The sequence below is a fragment of the Nasonia vitripennis genome (genome assembly GCF_009193385.2).
Source record: "Nasonia vitripennis strain AsymCx chromosome 4 unlocalized genomic scaffold, Nvit_psr_1.1 chr4_random0005, whole genome shotgun sequence".
Lineage (NCBI taxonomy): Eukaryota > Metazoa > Arthropoda > Insecta > Hymenoptera > Pteromalidae > Nasonia > Nasonia vitripennis.
Window position 1 is genome coordinate 361327 of NW_022279640.1, and position 21985 is coordinate 383311.

General features: G+C 33.7%; 1 protein-coding gene across 3 annotated transcripts in view; it reads right to left on the reverse strand.

Annotated features, from left to right (window-relative positions):
* The window catches only part of Ammecr1 (Alport syndrome, mental retardation, midface hypoplasia and elliptocytosis chromosomal region gene 1), a 109003-nt gene that overhangs the window by 62605 nt on the left and 24413 nt on the right, over window positions 1-21985 (reverse strand). For all 3 annotated transcript variants that reach the window (XM_031928215.2, XM_031928216.2, NM_001142373.1), the window contains 1 exon segment: window positions 10957-11067. In XM_031928215.2, the coding sequence (XP_031784075.1) occupies window positions 10957-11067 (111 nt within the window).

A 21985-nucleotide genomic window follows, 5' to 3' on the forward strand; every position in this document is an offset into this window, starting at 1 on the left:
GAATGTGTGGATACATTTTCAAGCTCACGTACAGATCCTAATAAGAACAACTCTTCTTTCGTGATCAATGAGATCGTAGTGCAGTCTTTTACAAAAGTAGGATTAGGAATCGCTGCTCTTCAGGATGTTTGTGCTTCTGTAAATATGCACTGTATATGCACTTCGTCCTTTTACCGTCACATGGAAACAGTGAAAAGTCAAGCTATACAGCTAAAAAGAGAAGTTCTTTCAAAGAGCAGAAAAATTGTGCAATAAGTTCATAAAAGTTTGAATCCAGATTTATTATCTGAAAAAGTGATTGACATTCTTTCTTCGTACGATGGATCTTGGCATAAGCGTGGGTTCACCACTCTTTATGGATTTGGTTGCGTTATTGATGTGATGACTGGTCTTGATGTCGACTATGAAGTGCTTAGTAAATATTGCCACATGTGCATGATTATTGAAAAGGATTTAGGATCTGACTCTCCAGAGTTTGATATTTGGTACAAACCACACAAAACTTCAGGCAATTGTAATAAAAATTATCTCTTCCGGCTCCATGGAGTTAGCCATACCTGAAATTCTATGGCGAAGATCTGTGAGTGATTGTGAAATGAGATATATGACAATGCTATCTGTTGGTGACGCTAAGACATTCAATCATTTATCCTCACTTAATATTTATTCGGATCCATTAGCGAAAGAAGAGTGCATCAATCATGTGGCTAAACGCTTGTTTACAGCTTTAAGAGAAATAGTAAAAAGTGCTATATATGAAAGATTGTCAAATGAAGAATTATTAGCTCGGTGCACCCGGTGTGGAGAAAGTGCTCCAAAAATAATTCTTCATCAAAAACTAGAGTAGAAATTGCGGCAACACCTTGTTGTCCTTGTGTCAAGAGTCTGGCTCCTCAAGACGTTGAGGCGCGCTTGATGCGCGGTTGCGGGCCATCTTCTCGCTCCCCAGGCCCGGCTTCCAGACCTTTAGGACCTGGAAGAAAGCAGCGGCGGAGTACGGCGGAGTACGGCGAGTCCAGCTCAGCGTCATCCTTAGCGGCGGCATTCGAGATTGCGACATTTGCGCGGGCTACGAAACCCCTAGATAGGAGAGATCTCTCTGCGTGCGAAAAGGGGTACCTCTCGTCTTTCTGTGCGTCTTTTTACGTTAGTTTTCTCTCGTAGAGTCACTTTCTTTTTCTTTTGATTTGTATACATTTTATATTTGTATATATGTATATATAATTTCCTTTTCTTTATTTGAATAATGTTTACGTTTGCTACGGCTTTTCCCTCTATTCCGAGTGGTTTTTTACGCCATAGCAAGCGCCTTCTGTTGTAACGCGAAATCGTGAGTTTTAATTTACAGAACCCTTCACTCTCTCTACTCTTTCCTTGTCGGAAATCACTTAAGTATTTTCACTCATTTTTAGATTATTTATAACTTTGATATTAGCTGTAAAATCTCTGAGAAAATGGGTGCACCTGACTTTTATAAGTACTTAATTATATTTTTGTCGCACCAAGTTGTCATCTAAACTGTTCGATAAGAGAAATATTGTAATTTAGACAGCTTGATTTTAGAAAATTTTTAGAACGTATACAAATCCTTTTAGTTATTAAAAAAATTGTTTTGTAAAAAAATGTATCTTAGCTAAAGAAGCTCAAGATAAGGTTAACAAAAAATTTAGTAAAAACACTCATAGAAGAAGGAGTTGCACTTGAAAGAGCTGATCAAATTTGAACCGAAGTTCTGAATAACGATCCTATTTTCAAAAGTAATTATAAATTAAATACCAATTATAGAAGAAAATTAATTCTACAAAGAAGAATTCGATTACGTGAATCCTGAGTCAGTACTAATTAACGAGAAAAAGAAAAGTTATTTTCGTACATTCCAATTATAAAGACATTCAAATATTCTTTTCGAGATAAGTCAGTAGAAATGCAACCTTCAGAATCAAGTGAACGAGGAGTTCTACATGATTTCATGGACGGAAGTGCTTAAAAATAATAATTTTTTTAAAGATAATTTTGACGTATTAAAAATGATTATGTAACAGGACGCTTTGGAAATTGTTAATCCGCTTGATGCTGCAAAGAAAAGCTTAAGATTTTAGCTGTATGTATGAATATCGGAAATATTCCGGATTATCTCCGTAGTCATACCAGTACTATAAAACTTGTTGCTTTATGCAAGGAAACCGATTTTCAACACAAAAAAGTCTACGGAAAAATTGTGGAAAAAAAGAAGAAGATAAAAAAAGGGATTTAAGACTTCTAACAATGTTGTAAAAGGATCACTCGTATTCATTACTGGAGAGAATATTGGAAGCCATGGGTTGGGTGGATTTGTTAAAAACTTCAGTCTTGCCAAATATTTTAGTCGATTTTGTAACATCTTTCGAGAAGTGTTTGAACCAGAAAATTGAGCATTAAAATATGGAGAATGGAGAACGATTGAATCATATGAAAATACTCTACAATAAATAGAAAGAAACAATGATTACAGAAGAATCAAATTTCATTCTGTCTTTAATGAGCTACAATATTATCATGTATGCTCAGCAGGACTACCACTTTGCATCGGCCATGACCTCTTTGAAGGGATCATAGCTTACGATTTGTAGCTATTCATAGATTATTTTATAAGGCGAAAAAAGTGTTTTATACAAAAAACTTTGAATCCGCGAATCGATCAATTCCCGTATTCAGTTAACGATAGACAAGACAAACCATGCATATTATCGAACACAAGTTCTAGAATTTCTGCTAAAGCTTGTCAAATTTGGAAATTTTAAAGAATTTTTCCTCTTCTTGTAGAGGATAAAATTCAAAATTTTGAAGATGAAGTCTGGATTACAGTTTTGTTACTCACTCAAATAGTTAAAATTGTTTGTTCGCCAACAATTCATAAATCTTGTCTACCTTATTTAGAGAGTATCATAAGTGTATATCTGTACTTAAGAGGATTATTACTTCCAGATATAAAGTTTAGACCTAAACATCATTATGTTAGACATTCAACACTGATATCGATTTTTGCTTCACTTATAAAAGTATGGACCATGCGTTCGACAGTAAGCATCGATATTTCAAGCGCATTATTAGATACATGTTTAACTTTAAAAATTTTTGAAAATCGCTATCTGAAAAACATGAACTTTACCAAAGTTTTGTGCGTCCGGAATTTCTGAATTAAATCGTTTCAATATCAGTATATATCATGCAGACATTATTGCAGCTATAAGTAAAGCCAAACTTGCCAATAAAAATTCAAGAATGTTGTAGAGTTACAATAAAAGGTACAGCTTACAAAAAAGGAGATGTACTAGTAATAAGTCAAGATGGATGTAATGTAACGGTTATGCTTTTCCCCGGTTGTTGGGCGGTCAGTCGGGCCCAGGATTCGGTGAGAGGAAAGGTTTAATAAAGACTGTTCATATAATGTAATAATAACAAATATGTATTTAGTATCAAAAATTAGCAATATGGGTGATTAATCTTATATCCCACCTGTAACAGAAATCAAACAACGCGATCGTCAGGAAAATTTCGCATGTACAATAATTTAAATCAGCGCGATTACAATATTTTCGAAACGACTATAAAGCTACGGTGTGATTACAGTTAAACGGCTGCGGCATCGGTGTACGGTATCGGAGTTACTGAGCGGTGACGGAGTTTGAAGCTAGAATTGCATTCGACGCGACGGAGTCGTGTGCGCACGACTACATCGATCCTAATGCGTCGCGTAATAACGGCTTCGATCGCCCTGTGTGCGCACAGTGACAGTCGGAACGGTGTTACGGTATTTTGAGGTTATCCTCAGACTCGCAGAGACGTGTGCGCACGACTCTGCAGATCCTCGTCACTGGACTCGTTTTTCCTTTTGCTCTGTGTGCGCACAGTGACAATAGGAGTCGGAAGACGTCGGTGTAAAGGTGGTTACGGAAGTTAAAGGTTAACCTCAAATTCACCAGGACTTGAGCGCACGACTCGGTGAACCGTCGGTGAGCGTTCTGCTACTTCCTCAACCCTGTGTGCGCAGTGTCAAAGGGAGCAGTGATACGTCAGGATTTATGCTACGGGTTTCGTCGACTCTGTGTATCGTCCACGTGTGCTCACAAGGACGAGACTCATTGTCGTTCGGATTTTCCTGATTATTTCATGTGCTCACGACGATAATCCAGAGGATCGGGATACGGTATTGCTAACTAGTCGTCAGTAGCACTGGCTCTCCTTGCAGTATCGTGTGCTCACGGTACTGCCTGGATGAGAAGCTCGAGTAGAACTGCCAATGATGCCGCGCGGTGGGCCTTATAAAGCCCTGCGGCGTGTATGTGTGTGCGTGTATGTCGAGCGGGTGCGTTAGCGACGCTCTGCGCGCGCCGTGCCCGCCGCCTGGCGCTTTACGGCTGAGTCGCTCGTCGGGCCGCCGCGGCCGGCGCTTATGCGGACTTGCCTTTTGGTCGTTGCGCACGCACTCAGTTCGCGTCGTGTGGATTCTTCTTTCGATTGTTGCGCGCGCGCTCACTTCACTCCGCGTGGCTCACTTTGCATCGAGCCTATTGCAGCCGCCTCCGCGTGTATTTATCAACGAGATTCGTGTCTCGTTGCAAGCATAATATAGTTTTTGGAAAAATATGCATATTCCTTTGCTACAATGAAAAAGATATTTATGTTTTATTCGAGATTGTAGATAGTTAATTTTTGCCATATATAAGAACATACAAAATTGGCAAAACTATAGCTTACAAATGCTACCCTTTATAATGATGATGGATTTTAAACCTATGAATATTTATAACTTAGGTTATATCGTCGGTCCCTACGAAGAGTAGTAGATTTCAGAACTCGCGTCGAAGACTAGTACGTTTTGTTGTTTGCCGCGAAGACTATCACTTTTCACTTTTTGCCGCGAAGAGTAGCACGTTTCATGACTCAAACTAATTCTCTTATTGTTAGTCCAGTCAAAATCTGCTCGAAATACACTTTTTCACTAGAAGAGCTGCATTTTGAGTATATGTAAGTTTAGCCTGCCCAAAACATCTAAAATTGCAGACCCCATAGTGCCCGGGATGGGGGTAAAAACAGCAAAACAATATATTTTTCGTAATTTTCTCGAAAACAGTGGTAGCTAGAGAAAAATGGATACCACCATCTTGAAGAGCATGAAATTTTACATCGGATATGCCTTAGTACTCAACTGATCGTTGTTTGTTTATTATCTGATTAAACAGGTTTCTTTATTTACGCCAATAAAGCAATATATATAGGCATACAGAAGCCTGCAGACATCGGTTGACTAGAGCTAACGCTATGGTTGCATATCGTGCAGCGCGCATGCGCTGCCATAGACTGGAGTGTAGACGGTCACGCAGTGACACCCCTCAGTTCGGGGTTTATATAACCCAACCAAGAGAAGTGAAGAGGGTCATTGTGCCAAGCAATGGCTGGGGTGGCTTTATATGAACAATTCATTCTTATCATTAAGCAATTCAATCATCTATGCGCATTTTCTAGAGGTGGTTCAATGGGATTTTCTGAATTTATTTATGCGTGTTTTACCTTCTAATTACCATTTGTCTATAAAACTAAATTTAGAACAGTTTGATAATAACACATCCTTTTTCTCATATTATCCTTTCATTGATCATGCTATCTGTTATTCACATCAATATGGCAAAATCATTTTTTTAATATTCACTATATTTTCAGCTCTCAAAATGCCTTTTTTATAATCACTTCTGGTAATTGTTCAAAAAATGTGATGGCCAAAGCATACGTATATAGAAGACTTGATCGAAAAAGCTATTGAAAAATCAAAACTACCAGAGAATGATTACCGGGTAGTATGCGTTATAATTACAGAATTTTTATGTTAATTACAAAATATTTATATTGTTTCTTTTTAAATTTAGGTAGTATTAGAAGATAGAAAAACTGAGGTTGACCATGACGTTGTAGATTACGCAGGGACACTTCCAAAGCCTTAAAAGATTATCATTTTATGTGGTAAAGAATCAGAAGATATTCCGGCAGATTCTAATGACGAATTTCATAATTGTAAAACAATTTATTGTGTAAACTTTTATAAAAAGGCTCTTATACAATATACATATAATTAATCATTTATAATTTTTCTTAGATAATCCTGTACCTATTCATATTTATAACTTAGGTTATATCGTCGGTTCCCTCAACAATTATACCCTCAACGTCTGTGGTTGCAACAAGTTCTACTCAAAAAGCGACCGAGAAAAGTCAATCGCCAAAACCAATGCAAGCAAAAAAGTTTAATTTGGAGGTTGGAGTTTGGAATAAAGTCAGCTCGGTCATAGTTGATTCTTGCAAAAAAGGTGAAAAGTTGTCATCGAGTGATAGATTGGATCAAGAAGATACCGAAAAATTTTATATATATACCATACAAATTCACTGACTAAAATTCATGACATTTTACTATATAAATAAGTATTTTTAGTCACTTTTCCAAGGCTTTGTGAAAGATGTGGACCGTCTTCTTTACTCTACCCGGGCTTAAAATTCACCTCAAACATGCCCCCTCAGACCTAATAAAAGACATTGCTAAAAAATATTAATTAAATGTTGTTAGCAACAAGTACAGTGTGAAAAATATTAATTAAATTTATTAGCTTCGTATACAACGTATGGATAATAATATTCAATTATTATTATTTAGAAATGTCTTTTATTAGGTCTGAGGGGGCATGTTTGAGGTACATTTTAAGCCCGGGTAGAGTAAAGAAGACGGTCCACATCTTTCACAAAGCCGTGGCAAGTGATTAAAAACACTTATTTATATAGTAAAATGTCATGAATTTGAGTCAGTGAATTTGTATGGTATATATATAAAATTTTTCGGTAGAAATAGTGTATATTGTAAATATTTTCAGAAAATATTATTCGTTTTTTAATTTACGTGAAAAGAAAAATTTTTTTTTGACGAATATTTTGTTGTTTTTTACAGGATTTAACCCAGGCTGGACCCCTTTATGCAAAATAAAATCAAACCTTTTAGACAGTACCTTAAAATATGCAAACCTTTGGAAAAGAAAAAAAAAACAGAACGAGAAAGTATGATTTCAGAATCTAAAAAAGCTGCATTAACTACGCGTGTCTTCCAAAAATTTTAGACTGGGTAAGCCCGGTATGAGATTATACTTCACCGAGAAATGTAAAGCAGTTGAGGGATTTTCTGGGCATGTTGGGATAATATTCTCGTTTCATAGAACTGGAGGCCGACCTCAAAGTCCCACTAACCCGTCTGCTTCGCAAAGATTAGAAATGGGAATGGAGAGAGGAGCAGCAAAAAGCGCTTGAGGCGTTGCGACATGCGCTTACGGTGGCACCAGTACTCGGCCTGATTTTTCGAAGCCGTTTAAAATTTAATGCGATGCCACTGGCATAGCATTAGGAGCTGTCCTAACGCAGGAGGGAGATGATAAAGAGCATCCGATAGTGAATATCAGCCGCGTGCCAACCACCGTGGAGAGGAATTATACAACGACGGAGAAGAAATGCTTGGCAGTGTTATGGGCTATTGAAAAATAAAGAAAATGAGGCCGCTTATTGAGGGGTACAAATTCAGTGTGATAAGGGATAACAAAAGCCTCCAATGATTAAGAAATCTCAAGAATCCGACCAGTTGTCTGGCGAAATGGGCGATCGAGCTGCAGGAGTAGGATTTCGAGGTGATTTATCATAAAGGGGAGTTAAATCATTTCCCTGAGGCTCTATCCCGAAGTGGCAAGAATGACAGAGATGTCGTCGCAGTACTCAAAGAGATTTCTGACCCAGGGTATCTCAAAATGCCCGAGCAGGTGGAGAAGTTTCCGCAGAAATATCAGCACTGGAGAACTGAGGACGGTATGCTATACCGTTGACGCAAAGATCCGCTGCTAGATATTGTTGCATATAGAGAGGAGCGTAGAGGTTAGTAGTGCCAGAGAAACAGAGAGAACAAGTGATGAAGGGCGCGCATTGCCCGCCGTCATCGGGTCACTTATGAATTGAAAAGACCTATGACCGAGTAGCTTGGGAGGCTCCTCTTTGTTGTTTACTCAAAATGAAACAGACGCTAATTAAGGTGGGATTCTGGTGTTTTTCGACCGAAAAATCGAAAATTTTTTTATTTCTTTAAAGTGTTCTAAAGAATGCGTAGAATCTAGTATCAAGTTCCTTATGGGGATAAATTTTATATACATGAAAAGCAAGCTATAGAAGTTTAAAAAAAATAATACGTTTTTCGATTTTTTAATAAAATTCTAAATGTATGCATTCTAGTGCATAAATTGCTGCATATTTAATTTTAATATTGATTTTTAAACGACGAATAGGTAGTTTGAATGCAAAACGAAAACGTAAGTATTATTTTATCCAATCGGCCCAGTCTGTGAACCCTGCGATAGATGGCGGCATAAACGTTTATACGGTACAAATTTTTCTGCTGTGCGAGTCTATGTTTGTTACATACTTATATACCATACATGTAAACAAAATATATGTATATGCTAAAGCTGTAGTTGCATAATTTATAATTTATTAATTTATAAATTACAACAATGGATGCTATACATTCAAAGTGGCGTAAACCGAAGCCAAAAAAAAATCATAAAAGTGCTATGAGTGCAGCTAACCTAATAAAAAGTTATAGCTGACAAAATGACATGTGAATTTTGTAAAACAAATTCAATGAATTTTGAATTAGGACAACGAAATGGTTTTGCTGTGAATTTATTATTTATTTGCAAAGTTTGTGGTGAAGAATGTGTGGATACATTTTCAAGCTCACGTACAGATCCTAATAAGAACAACTCTTCTTTCGTGATCAATGAGATCGTAGTGCAGTCTTTTACAAAAGTAGGATTAGGAATCGCTGCTCTTCAGGATGTTTGTGCTTCTGTAAATATGCACTGTATATGCACTTCGTCCTTTTACCGTCACATGGAAACAGTGAAAAGTCAAGCTATACAGCTAAAAAGAGAAGTTCTTTCAAAGAGCAGAAAAATTGTGCAATAAGTTCATAAAAGTTTGAATCCAGATTTATTATCTGAAAAAGTGATTGACATTCTTTCTTCGTACGATGGATCTTGGCATAAGCGTGGGTTCACCACTCTTTATGGATTTGGTTGCGTTATTGATGTGATGACTGGTCTTGATGTCGACTATGAAGTGCTTAGTAAATATTGCCACATGTGCATGATTATTGAAAAGGATTTAGGATCTGACTCTCCAGAGTTTGATATTTGGTACAAACCACACAAAACTTCAGGCAATTGTAATAAAAATTATCTCTTCCGGCTCCATGGAGTTAGCCATACCTGAAATTCTATGGCGAAGATCTGTGAGTGATTGTGAAATGAGATATATGACAATGCTATCTGTTGGTGACGCTAAGACATTCAATCATTTATCCTCACTTAATATTTATTCGGATCCATTAGCGAAAGAAGAGTGCATCAATCATGTGGCTAAACGCTTGTTTACAGCTTTAAGAGAAATAGTAAAAAGTGCTATATATGAAAGATTGTCAAATGAAGAATTATTAGCTCGGTGCACCCGGTGTGGAGAAAGTGCTCCAAAAATAATTCTTCATCAAAAACTAGAGTAGAAATTGCTGCAGCTCATGCAGTTTCTGAGTACAACCTGGGTCGTCAAAGAAGTGCTGAGATACTTGCATCAATTACAAACAGTAAGATGACAAGTCACTCAGAAAAAATTACGACTCAGAAGGATAAAAAAAGGAAACTCTGAAGTGACAAGAAACATGAACAAGAGTCTAAAACTGCAAGAATTTAAAAAAAATATAGCAGTAAACAACAAGAGTCATTAAAAGTACAATCAGAAGGTGTTACATATGGTGCCGGATGTTTCTAAGTGAGTTCTAAATTTTTATATAAATTTTATGATAAGAGTATAAATATTAATCAAGAAAATTAATAATTTTATATAGTTTTACAGGATTACAGGATTTGAGATTATTATTAGCTGATGCCTGAAATCAGACTGATGAGAAGAAGATATTAATGTTAACATTAAAAAACAAAGTATGGATGATTATGAAATCATTTTGTAAAGATTTTCTCAGCTTTAAGTTTTGAAATATACAAAATGCATCCTGCGCAATGCATTTCCATTTCATGATTCCAGCAAACTACGGTGAATTCTTTGTTATTTTAACTGCAAATCATAGTGATTACATTTTTAATATAGCCCCTATGATATTAATGGCAAATCCAGGTACATCAAAATTTATTGTAATTTAACTCACTGTATTATTAATTTTATGCATTCAAATGTCATATTTATTTATAAAAATAAAAAATTTATTTGAAAATCTAATCACTATAATTCTTTCACATCAGCTTAAAGATTACACTCAAATTTTCTGGAATCATGAGATGCAAATGGGTTGCGCAGGATACCTTAGCAATATAGCTAAATTATAATAAAAAATTCTGCTTCATCTGCATTATCCAACTAAATATTAGATAAATTGGGCTGAAAATGTACATAAAATCATATTTTTTATATACATAATGAGGTCAAAATCTTAGCTGACTAGATCTAAAGGGGGGAAAAAAAGTGAAAACACCAGAACCCCATCTTAATAATGTACACAATCACATTCGCACGACCTTGGGACGCTCTGCCTCGACCTCTCCCAGACGACTTGTCGCATGTGAAAATTTCTTACGTTACATGTTATATACAGTGCAACTTTTAGAAACTGTTATAACTCGAAAACTACGAATTTGTTTTTTTAAATCACAAATCTATATTATAACTTAAATTTATTTTTGAATTCATAATCAAGCGGCCTTGATTCAGTTTATCGTATTTATTTACTAAAAAAAGTTATTAAAAAAGTATTTGCAATACTAAAATAAAATTATATTATTTGTATAATTTATTATTAACTTATATTATTTTACTATAATGTGAATTACAAACCTTGTAGTAGCATATTCTCTTAATCCTGTATGTAACTGCATAGCGTTAAATGTACCTATACAACCTCTAAGGCGCATATCTTTTCCAATCTTCCATGTCACGAACAAGGGGCTGTAATTTAAAAGTAGCGTTAGAACTTTAGCATCATGATTTGTTGGAATATACAATAAGTATATAGTGCGCCTATGTACTATAGTATATGTGACCGCTCTCCCCCTACTCTTGACTAGCTTCGAGAAGCTGCATATCGTAGCTTTCGGAGCTCGGCTTCTTACACACCAGTCTGGCCGAAATCAAGCGAAGCTAAAGACGTGTTTAATTCAGAATAAATTCTAATTACTTTAATCCTGTGTTTCTTATTTACTACCTGGTCCCATTATATTCCGAAAGGTTATGGGCTCAGCACGCTTCCACTGCGCGAGTAATAGTGCATAATAATTAGGTGTAAATAAGAAAAAAAAACTTTTAAAGAATCGAATGCAATTGCTGCTGTCTTTGTTCTGTCGATTTTCTCCGTGTGATTGAGTGAAACTGCAGAAGGCGGATGCTGTAGCTGAGGTGCATATACTGGTGCCTTATTACTCTTCTGGGAGACGAGAAAATTTAGAAGAACAATGGATTCGGAACAAAGTAGCGATGCATTTGAACAGCGCAAAATCGCAGAGGACAATGCGACAGTAAGAAAAGAGGGTAAGATTAAACATGTGAATAATTATAAATCTTTTACGTAAAAGTTATTAGTGTCGGGTACTTGAAAAAATTATCAATGAGTCGAGTAAAAGATTGGCAAAAGTAAGTGTATCACAATAAAAATATATTGAAACGTGAATGTTTTAAAGAAAGTATAAAATAAATAATAAAATATTTTATTAAACAGATGTAACTAAATTCAAAGATTTAGTGATACAATTTACTAAAAGGAATGCGATAAATAAATTACAAAAAGATGGGAAAGAACTCGAGTATAAAAGTGAGACGTCAGTTCTTCTGGAACAACGAGACGTCGTTGTCCAGATTTTTCAAAAATTATTAATTGAAGCAGACAAAGAAACTGCGCACGTGAACAAAAAGCCATGACTCGATTCAAAGAAAGCATTGGATGACGTCGTCATAGGCGTGAAAATTGAGACGCGCTCGAGTAAAGTGGATAGCCCGCTTGTTTAGGTTACGCAGTACCCGGCATACCGCTTGTGTTTTGTGAGTCGAAAATCGACTTGAGATTGTTTCAAATGTATACATTTCAAAGAAAGAATTTGAATACGTATTATTTAATGAACTGATGTATAAAAATTACGATGTGTATTAATTAAATTGTTTCCTTTTAGAAACAGAGCTAGAAATTTTCCAAAGATTTCTAGACTTGTGCAACAATACAACTAGACAAAGAGCATGCTAATGAAAAAGTATGGCTAAATGTACAAGAGGATATTGTACATGTGAACACCGAATCAGGTGCCAATTATAAATTAGGTGTGTAAAAAGACATATATTTAGTACGATAAGATGTGATCAAAGATGTGAATTATTATATTTAAAATTTGAAATTTCAATATAAAATAAAAATTGAAAAGGACACATAAATGCTTGTTGGGCCATTTATGCAATATTTACACGCTGTGCGTGTTTTATTGTATGGATGTCTAAGGTGAGATCGAAAAATATCTTGTGTTTGGATATTGACGATTTCACCTGTTTCGATTTAGTAGCACTTATTGTTCGGTACACTAAATTTGAAGCACAGTTTAATTGGCAAAGCTCAATCTAAATATACTAATATTTTATAGCAAACATTGAGTTCCGTGCTGAAGAGTGGGAATGGATAAACGGTGTGATTAATTCAGAAACAACAGAGAAACAAGGCATGGAGCTGCCAAAAACGCAAATCCAGCAAGAAAAGGCAGATGGCATTTCTGAGGAGATTGATAATCAACTCCTGTATGACGAGGGTATCCATGATGTTAACGAATAGACAGAAAGATGTGAAAAAGATGTGTATGATAAGAGAGATGACGTGGTTGATCAATCAAAAGGTAATTTGCTAATATTAATTAACAAAAGTGTCCAAATTAACTTTTATATAAAAGAAATGCCCAGACTGCTTATTTTCAAACAAATAATGCTCAGGGTGAAATAAAGACGTGTAAAGACGTGAAAAGCATTATTATAAGTATTATTCTTTTTAGGTAAAATAAAGGATGATCCTCAACGTTTTGCAGAACTTAAAAGATTATTTAATACGATGTGCACAACTGTCAATAATTTGATGAGTATCTGGAAGGAGCACGCTGTTTCTACTAGAAATGCGTTAAATAATCTAGAGTTATCAAAGAATGAAAAAGACGTGAAGCTTTCTAGTTTAGAAAACAACGTTAAAGTTCTTACTGAAATGGTTAAGACACTTACAAGGAAAGGTACCCAACCCGAACTCACCGATTTTGATGATTTTCATATATGTTGTAGAACATAAAAAAATAAGAGACACGTATTTTTTTTTATCGGCTAATTTTCACTTTTAAGGGGTAAAAACGTCCCCTAAAGTTAACCCCCAAAAAGCGTTTTTTTTAAATATCTCGGCTTAAAATTAATATTTTTCAATGAAACAAATTGGAGGTTATTTCTTACAAAAAGAGCAAGTATTTCATGGTGATTTGAAGAGTGAGGGTAGCATCCCCTATTTTTTAGGGGTTGAAAACATATATTTTTTGGCATAATTTTATAATAAAAATGTTTAAACCGACTAAAAAAAATTGGAAAAAATGTTTAAACATCCTTAATAACAAAATTTAGTTGACGTCTTTCGGTGTTTTCATAAATATTATCCCTAAGGGGGTAAACCACCCCTAACACAAAATAACTGTAAATATGTAATTCAATACATAATATTTCGTAGAAAGTTTGTATATAGAGGTTTTCGAGGTCGCTAATTACAAATCTGTTATCAGATTTTGAAAATTCAAAATGGCGGATCCAATATGGCGGACGGAAATATCGAAAAAAAATTTTATATAATAAAAAAGTTTTAAACGACTAAAAAATTTGAAAAAAATTTGTAAACATCTATAATAAACAAATTAAGTTTTTCGGTTTTTTCATAGATACTTCCCCTTAGGGGGGTAAACCACCCCTAACACAAAATAACTATAAGTATACTTCAATCCATAATATTTTGTAGAAGGTTTGTATATAGGGGTTTTCGAGATCGCTCTTTACAAATCTGATATCAGATTTTAAAAATACAAAATGGCGAAACCAATGTGGTGGACGAAAATGTCGAAAAAAAATTTTAACTTTCAAAAAAACTTGTTTACAAATGTGTGATCTTTGTAGCCTGTACATGTGAACTAAAGAGCCTTAAATCCTAAACCCCTAAAGAACAAATAGGCTAAATGGTTGTGCTTTTTAACCAAACGACTCCAAACCCCTAACCTCCAGACAAGCCGAAGGCCTATGCTTTACCGTAGACACGAGTATAGACATATTACCGACATTTTATTCTATCATTTTGTATGTAACAAATAAAGTCTCGTTTTATGTTTCAATCAAAGATTATTTATTTTTCTGCTTTTATAAATTAGCATAATTTCAAAAGTAATTTCATAAATTATAAAGTATTTCATAAATTGCATAATTATATAATTTTATAAATTCAAAAAGTCCACACTTTTTTGCAAATGAAAAAACATAGGTTAATAAAATTAGTTTATCAAACTCTTTTGCGTTTTGTAATAAAATTTAATGTTGTCAAACTTGGGAGTTTTTCATTGTTACAATTATTTCGTAAGCCGAAAGTTTTTTAGATGAATTTTCGAAGTAATGATTATTGTATCTATAGTAAAATATTTACAGTCTGGAATTCCATAATAATACTATTTGCTACGATTTAATGAATTTATCAAAAAATCTAAATTTAATAATAAATATTATTCTAATTATTATTATTATTTTTCATTATCTTTGCTATTATCAGTATTACTGTTATTATTGCTATTGCGATTATGCTTATTCTTCTTCTTATTATTATTATTATTATTATATTACTATGATAATTTTTGTTATTGGTAAAAATACATAAAAGAATATTAATACTCGAACTTCATTTGCAATTAAAGAACACGTTGTTATTGAAAGGAAATTTTATATGCATTCATTAGTTTAATGAATGTTATCGTACATTCAATGATAATTCCACAGATAAATGTCTTTCACTCATAAAAGTTGTTGACAATATGTGCGAATCAGTATGTTCTTTTTTTAGATTGTTTTCATCGAGTGTTTACCTCAGCTGCCTGTGTTATTTTTTAGGCAGTGAGTGAGTTTTGTGGGTATTCTAGTTCGATACCGGAAAGTACAAATAGTACGTCTTTTTGTTTGTCAGTGGTATAATACAGTTGTAGAAAATTTTCTTTAGTGATTTTATATAGATTTATATTATTCAATTTCAAAGTGAATAAAAGTTGAATAAAACCAAAAATAGAGTTTTCCGAACATCACAAAGTGGAACGAGAATTCTTATCCAATGCATAAATTAATGATTTGGTTCAATTTACATTCACTCGTTTTATTCTGGTAGAAATGTAGCAGTCGTGCCTTACATGCAAAAACACAGCTTGTATAAATTTTACCGCTTGTTTTCATTTTAGATTGAAAAATGAAAATTAATCCGTTAAACGTTCTAAACTTATTATTAGCATACTTTCAAGCGTTAAACATACCAGATAGTGTCACGAATTATCATAAAACAGAGTTGGCCGAAAAAATAAAAGAAATTTTAATAGATGCAACACATGATTTCAACGATGTAGAAATGATTACTGATGACTCTTTGGATTTTCAAGAAGAGTATAAAGACCATAATGCGGAAATAATTGAAGATGAAGTGCAACATCATTTTCCTGATCCGGATATAGCACCAACAAATCAATGTACAGCAGATAATGAAGAACTAGATTTTGAATACAAAAAAAGAGCTGTAGAATTTTGGAGAAGTAGCAAAACGAAGCAAAATTTAAGTCTCAAAACAGTGCAAAACAGATTCAAAAAAGTATCATCTATTAGTCAGCTACGTCGTTGGGCTCATTCAATTAATAAAGGTGGCACGTATAGAGAAAAAGTAGCACAAATTTGTCAGTATACCCTGGATAATTTTCAAGCAGCTCTCGACAGTGGTTCAATTATCCATGATGAAGATATAATTCGATGGGCCTTACAAGCTAAAAAAGAAATTGGTTTTGATGATATTAGATTCAAAGCTTCTAAACATTGGTTACTCAAATTTAAGCAAGCACACCGAATAGTTTCTAGGAAAATAAATAAGTTCATAACAAGAAAAACACTAGAAAGTAGTGCAGAACTTACGGCTAAAGCTGAAGCATTTATCGATGACGTTAAATCGTGTATACCAAGGATTGGACTCGAAAATTTGTATAATACAGATCAGAGCGGATTTCAGCTAGAAATGCATTCTGGAAGAACATTAGCAGTAGAAGGAGAAAAGCAAGTGCAATGTCTGGTACAGTCAATTTCAGCAACAACGCATAGTTATACTATACAGCCACTAATATCAGCTACTGGACAACTGTTGTCACCGCTATTTCTTGTTTTAAAGGAACCAAGTGGCAAGTTTGGCCCTATTGTAGAACAAAACATATTTAGACCAGAAAACGTGTACGTGGAAGCATCCAAATCTGGAAAATTAACAACAAGTAAGGGAACTAATAACAATTTTTACATTGTAATATCGTTGATCAGTTAATTAGTAAGTCGTTTAATTGCAGATCACTTCAAAATCTGGTTGGAAAAAATATTTTATCCCTATGTAGGCCATCACTCAATACTATTACTTGATTCTTGGAGTGGTCATTGTGACAAAGTTATAGAAGAAACAATGCCACAAAATAAAATTATTAACATAAAAAAAATTCCAACTGGAACCACAGGAAAAATACAACCACTTGATGTCTATGGATTCCGTATTTGGAAAAACTTTGTCCGAACATTTTCTGATAATGTAATGTTAATGGATCATGATATGAATTTACATGTGAGAAATAATATAATTAAACTTCAATCATTGGTTCACAACCAACTGTCTTCACCGAGATATATAGATTTGTTTAAATATTCCTGGTATAAAAGCGGTTACGTCAATGAAAAACCAGATAAATTTGATAATCCTATAGATTTCAGTTTTGGAAAGTCTTGTGCAACACATTGTGAAATAGAAGGGTGCACAAACATTGCAATTGTACGATGTGGTTGGTGCAAAAAAGCATTGTGCTTTAAACACTTTTATGAGGACTACCATTATTGTAAAAACATCGTAAAATAATATATTTTATGCTCAATACAAAAAATGCACTATGGCAAAAGATAAAAGATTGTAGATTATTATTATACTCTAATATTATAAACAAAAATACATTATAAATTGAATTTACAATAAAGGAATTTCAATAACATTCTGATAACAATTTCTACGGAAATTATAAAACTGCTTCACACACAGAATTTTCTTGTTTACAAATTTAGGAATTTGATGTGGTTTGGTTAAAAAGCACAACCATTTAGCCTATTTGTTCTTTAGGGGTTTAGGGTTTAAGGCTCTTTAGTTCACATGTACAGGCTACAAAGATCACACATTTGTAAACAAGTTTTTTTGAAAGTTAAAATTTTTTTTCGACATTTTCGTCCACCACATTGGTTTCGCCATTTTGTATTTTTAAAATCTGATATCAGATTTGTAAAGAGCGATCTCGAAAACCCCTATATACAAACTTTCTACGAAATATTATGTATTGAATTACATATTTACAGTTATTTTGTGTTAGGGGTGGTTTACCCCCTTAGGGATAATATTTATGAAAACACCGAAAGACGTCAACTAAATTTTGTTATTAAGGATGTTTAAACATTTTTTCCAATTTTTTTAGTCGGTTTAAACATTTTTATTATAAAATTATGCCAAAAAATATATGTTTTCAACCCCTAAAAAATAGGGGATGCTACCCTTACTCTTCAAATCACCATGAAATACTTGCTCTTTTTGTAAGAAATAACCTCCAATTTGTTTCATTGAAAAATATTAATTTTAAGCCGAGATATTTAAAAAAAACGCTTTTTGGGGGTTAACTTTAGGGGACGTTTTTACCCCTTAAAAGTGAAAATTAGCCGATAAAAAAAATACGTGTCTCTTATTTTTTTATGTTCTACAACATATATGAAAATCATCAAAATCGGTGAGTTCGGGTTGGGTACCTTGTTAGTCAAGAAAAGATTATAGAAAAATAAAATCAGCCATCAGTAAATAAAAATAATGTTGCCAAATCTAGCACAATTGTATCTGGGGACGAAAGTAATAAAAATGATGAGAAAATAGCTATAGCTGTAAGAAAAGAGTTAGAAAAATTAAATGCAACTTCAACTACGAGCCCGAGAAAATCATTAGCTGATGAATTTAAAAATGTTATGAAATTAATTAATAAAGATTCCGGAGTCAAAAGAGATTACAAACTCAATTCTCAAATGAAGTTTGAACATTTTTATGATTATTTCTCGTCAGAATTAAGTATGCAAGATCTACTATATGTAATTGATTCAAAAGTTGCACCGAGTTCTAGTTCACTGGATGAAAATTTAAAAGAAAAACACAAATATAAAGTAAGAGATATTTTAATTAACAGATTAGAATTGAGTTATTGTGCTAAAGTAGTTAATATGAAAGATCCAGTTGAAATATTGCAAAAGATTAAAGAAATAAAAAGATGTGAAACAAATACAACGTCAGTTTCAGTTAGGCAACAATTATACACAATAAAGTATAATCCAGCAAAAGAAAAAGCGGCACAGTTCTGGGACCGTTTCGAGGATCTCATAAGAACTTACGAAAATTTACCAGGTGTAAGTTTTCTGCCGGAAGAAGAGAAGAGAGACGCATTTTATAATGCAATAATGTTACACGTCCCGCAGGTACAAAACCTAGATTTTGTGACTAGAAGTGCAGAGGGCAAAGGCTAGTCATACGATGAGTTGAAAAATTTTATTATGCGAGCTGAAGCAGAAAAAGTTCAAAACACATTCGAAAACAATCCTAGAGCAGCTATGCTGGCAAGAAAGCCGAAACATCGATGCTTTGAATTTGATGATCAAGGTCATCTCAGTGCAAAATGTCCTTGAAAGGGAACCGGATTGAAAAAATGCTACTCCCGTAATCAGTTTGTAGAACACAAAGCTGCCGAGTGTCCATTAAATTCTGTAATGAGACTAGGTCGAAATAACACTCCAAGTAATGTAAATCAGAAGCAAAATACACGAGGCAGAGGTTTTAATAATCGATCAAGAGGTCTTAAAAGAAGTGCTAATAACGATGAGAGATTTAATGACCGTAATAAATTTCAACGCAATAATAATGGCAACAGAGGCAGGGGTAATAGAAGAAATAATTATTTTAAGAAAAATAATAACCAAAACTCTCAAAAGTCAACAAATAATGGTAATAATAAAAACTGTTAAGCCAATGCAGCCAATGTCCAACAAACAGGTGAGAATTTTCATTTAGATAATTATTATACACCAATAGTCAAGGATGATATGAATGATATAAATTTATGTGTTGTAATATGTGAATTTATACAGTTGTAATACATAAAACGGTACTCGTCGCGCCATCTACTGGTTGACGACGATTTCGTGCAACGAGACAAGCTCGAGCGAACGCGAGCATAATGCGCATGCCTCGCGTATATACTCTAAGCGCATACTATACTGTATACTCAGCTCCGTGGAGTCAGACTATGCGACACTGTACTATACTCCCTCTTTACCGTTAGACTCCGATGTGAGCGGACGTGTTCACCAAGGCTATTGCCGACACAATTATTTCAATATACATTACTATTATTAACCTCAGTGTTATTATTTATTCCGCTATTCCAACAATATGTAAATTCAAATAGTGAAAGTAATAGACTTATAGCAAAGTTTTTAGCTGATTCAGGTGCAACTGAGCACTTGACAAATTCAAAAATTATATTTAAAACTTTCAATAAGTCTGAGTGTAGAAAGATTAAATGCGCAAATAAAAATTCGAAAGCAGACTTAAAAGCGGAGGGAGAGGGTGTAGTAGAAATTCTAAATAAAACGAAAGATCAAATTTATGTTTTAGACAAAGTTATTTGTGCAAAAGATTTGTCTGAAAATTTACTTTCTTTAAGGAAATTTGCAGAGTTAGGTTTAGGTATTTATTTAGACAACGAAAAAATTGAAATTTCTGATCCAATTTCGAATGAACTGTTTATAAAAGGAATTTATAAAAGTCCGTACTGGATTATTGAATTAGAAATAAATACAACAAATAAGACTAATTCTTTTACCTTAGTAGCAATAATACAGTTTTTGTTAATACAACCAATGAAAGTGAAAAAGTATATTAGAACCTAGGTACATTACACGTAGTGTAACTGCACAAGAATCATCTAAGTTAAAGGATTCGTCTGAGTTAATTAATCATAATAATGATCAAATTGAAGATAAAGTGATAAAAGAAGTGTCCAGTTTAGATAATAATAAAACGATAGAAACTAGTTCAGTTGAGATAACTAAAAATGAAAAGAAAATTATTTATGAGCATTCTAATTTTGATACGACCATTTGGGATCGTAAAATAAGTGATATTGACGAATTGCCAATAGTTGAATTAACTGATACAGAATTACCTTTTAGTAAAAAGTATTATAAATTTGTTAATAATAATAAAGCAATGCTCTGGCACGTAAGAATGGGCCATGCTTCAATAAGTTATTTAAAAGAATTGCAAAAACGATTTCCAGAAAACAAACAATTACAAGATGCTATTTTTTATGAGTCAATTTTAGATTGTAAAGTTTGTATGATAGCTAAATTTAATAAATTGTCATTTAGTTCAACACGTAAACGTGCAACAGAGCCATTACAAATTATACACTCTGATTGAATGGGACCAATTAATCCGCCATCTTATCCGAAAAGATATAGAGTTATTGCTGTTTTTATTAATGATTTTTCATGATTAGCAATGGCATATTTAATGAAATCTAAAAATGAAACTGGACATTGTCTTGAAGCTTTTGTACGAAGCGCTAGAAACTTACTAGGACGCGATGCTAAAGTGTGTTATCTAAGATCTGATCAAGGAACTGAATTGACGGGTGGATATACTGTCGAAGTTTTGAATCGTCTAGGAACAGAACATCAATTTGCTTGTCCTGATACTCCTGAGCATAATGGTGTGTCTGAGCGATTTAATGAAACGATTCAAAAGAAAATTCGAACGTATATGTACGATTCAAAATTACCAGAAAATATGTGGGATTTAGCATTAAATGCAGCCGTATACGCGTATAATAGGACTCCACATAAGTCAAATGACATGATTACACCTTTGCAAAAATTTGCTCCAAATCATAGTTATAATCAAATCAAAAGATTCAGATGCTTAGCCTATATTAAAGTACAGAGAAAAACCGGTCCTAAGTTCAGGTATGAAGGAAGAAGGGTAATTTTAGTAGGGTATACTCCAACAGGTTATCAATTTTTAAAACCAGAAGAAGGCAAATATTATGAGAGCAGAGATGTAAGTTTCAACGAAAAGTTAGTCTATGGTGATAAATATGGCAAAGATGCGATTAAAGATTGACCTGCAGTAGAAGAAAAAATTGATGAAAATAAATGGTTTGTTGAATTTGAAAAGGAAGATAGAAAAAGTAATGATGGGTTTTCAAATTCGGAGGGAGAAGTTAAACAAACCACGAATGAAAATAATTCTAATGGGCAGGAAGAATCGAAAAGAAAAAGAGGAAGACCGAAAAAATTGCCCATAAAAATTGATAATAATATTGATAACAATGACTGCGATAACATAATTAGTGACACAAGCATTTCTAATATTTCAAAAATACTGCTTGCTGCTCAAAATTATGAATTAGAACAAAATGATGTGTTTAAAATTAATGATGAAATGTATCATGCTCTCTTAGCTAGAATTAATAATGATCCA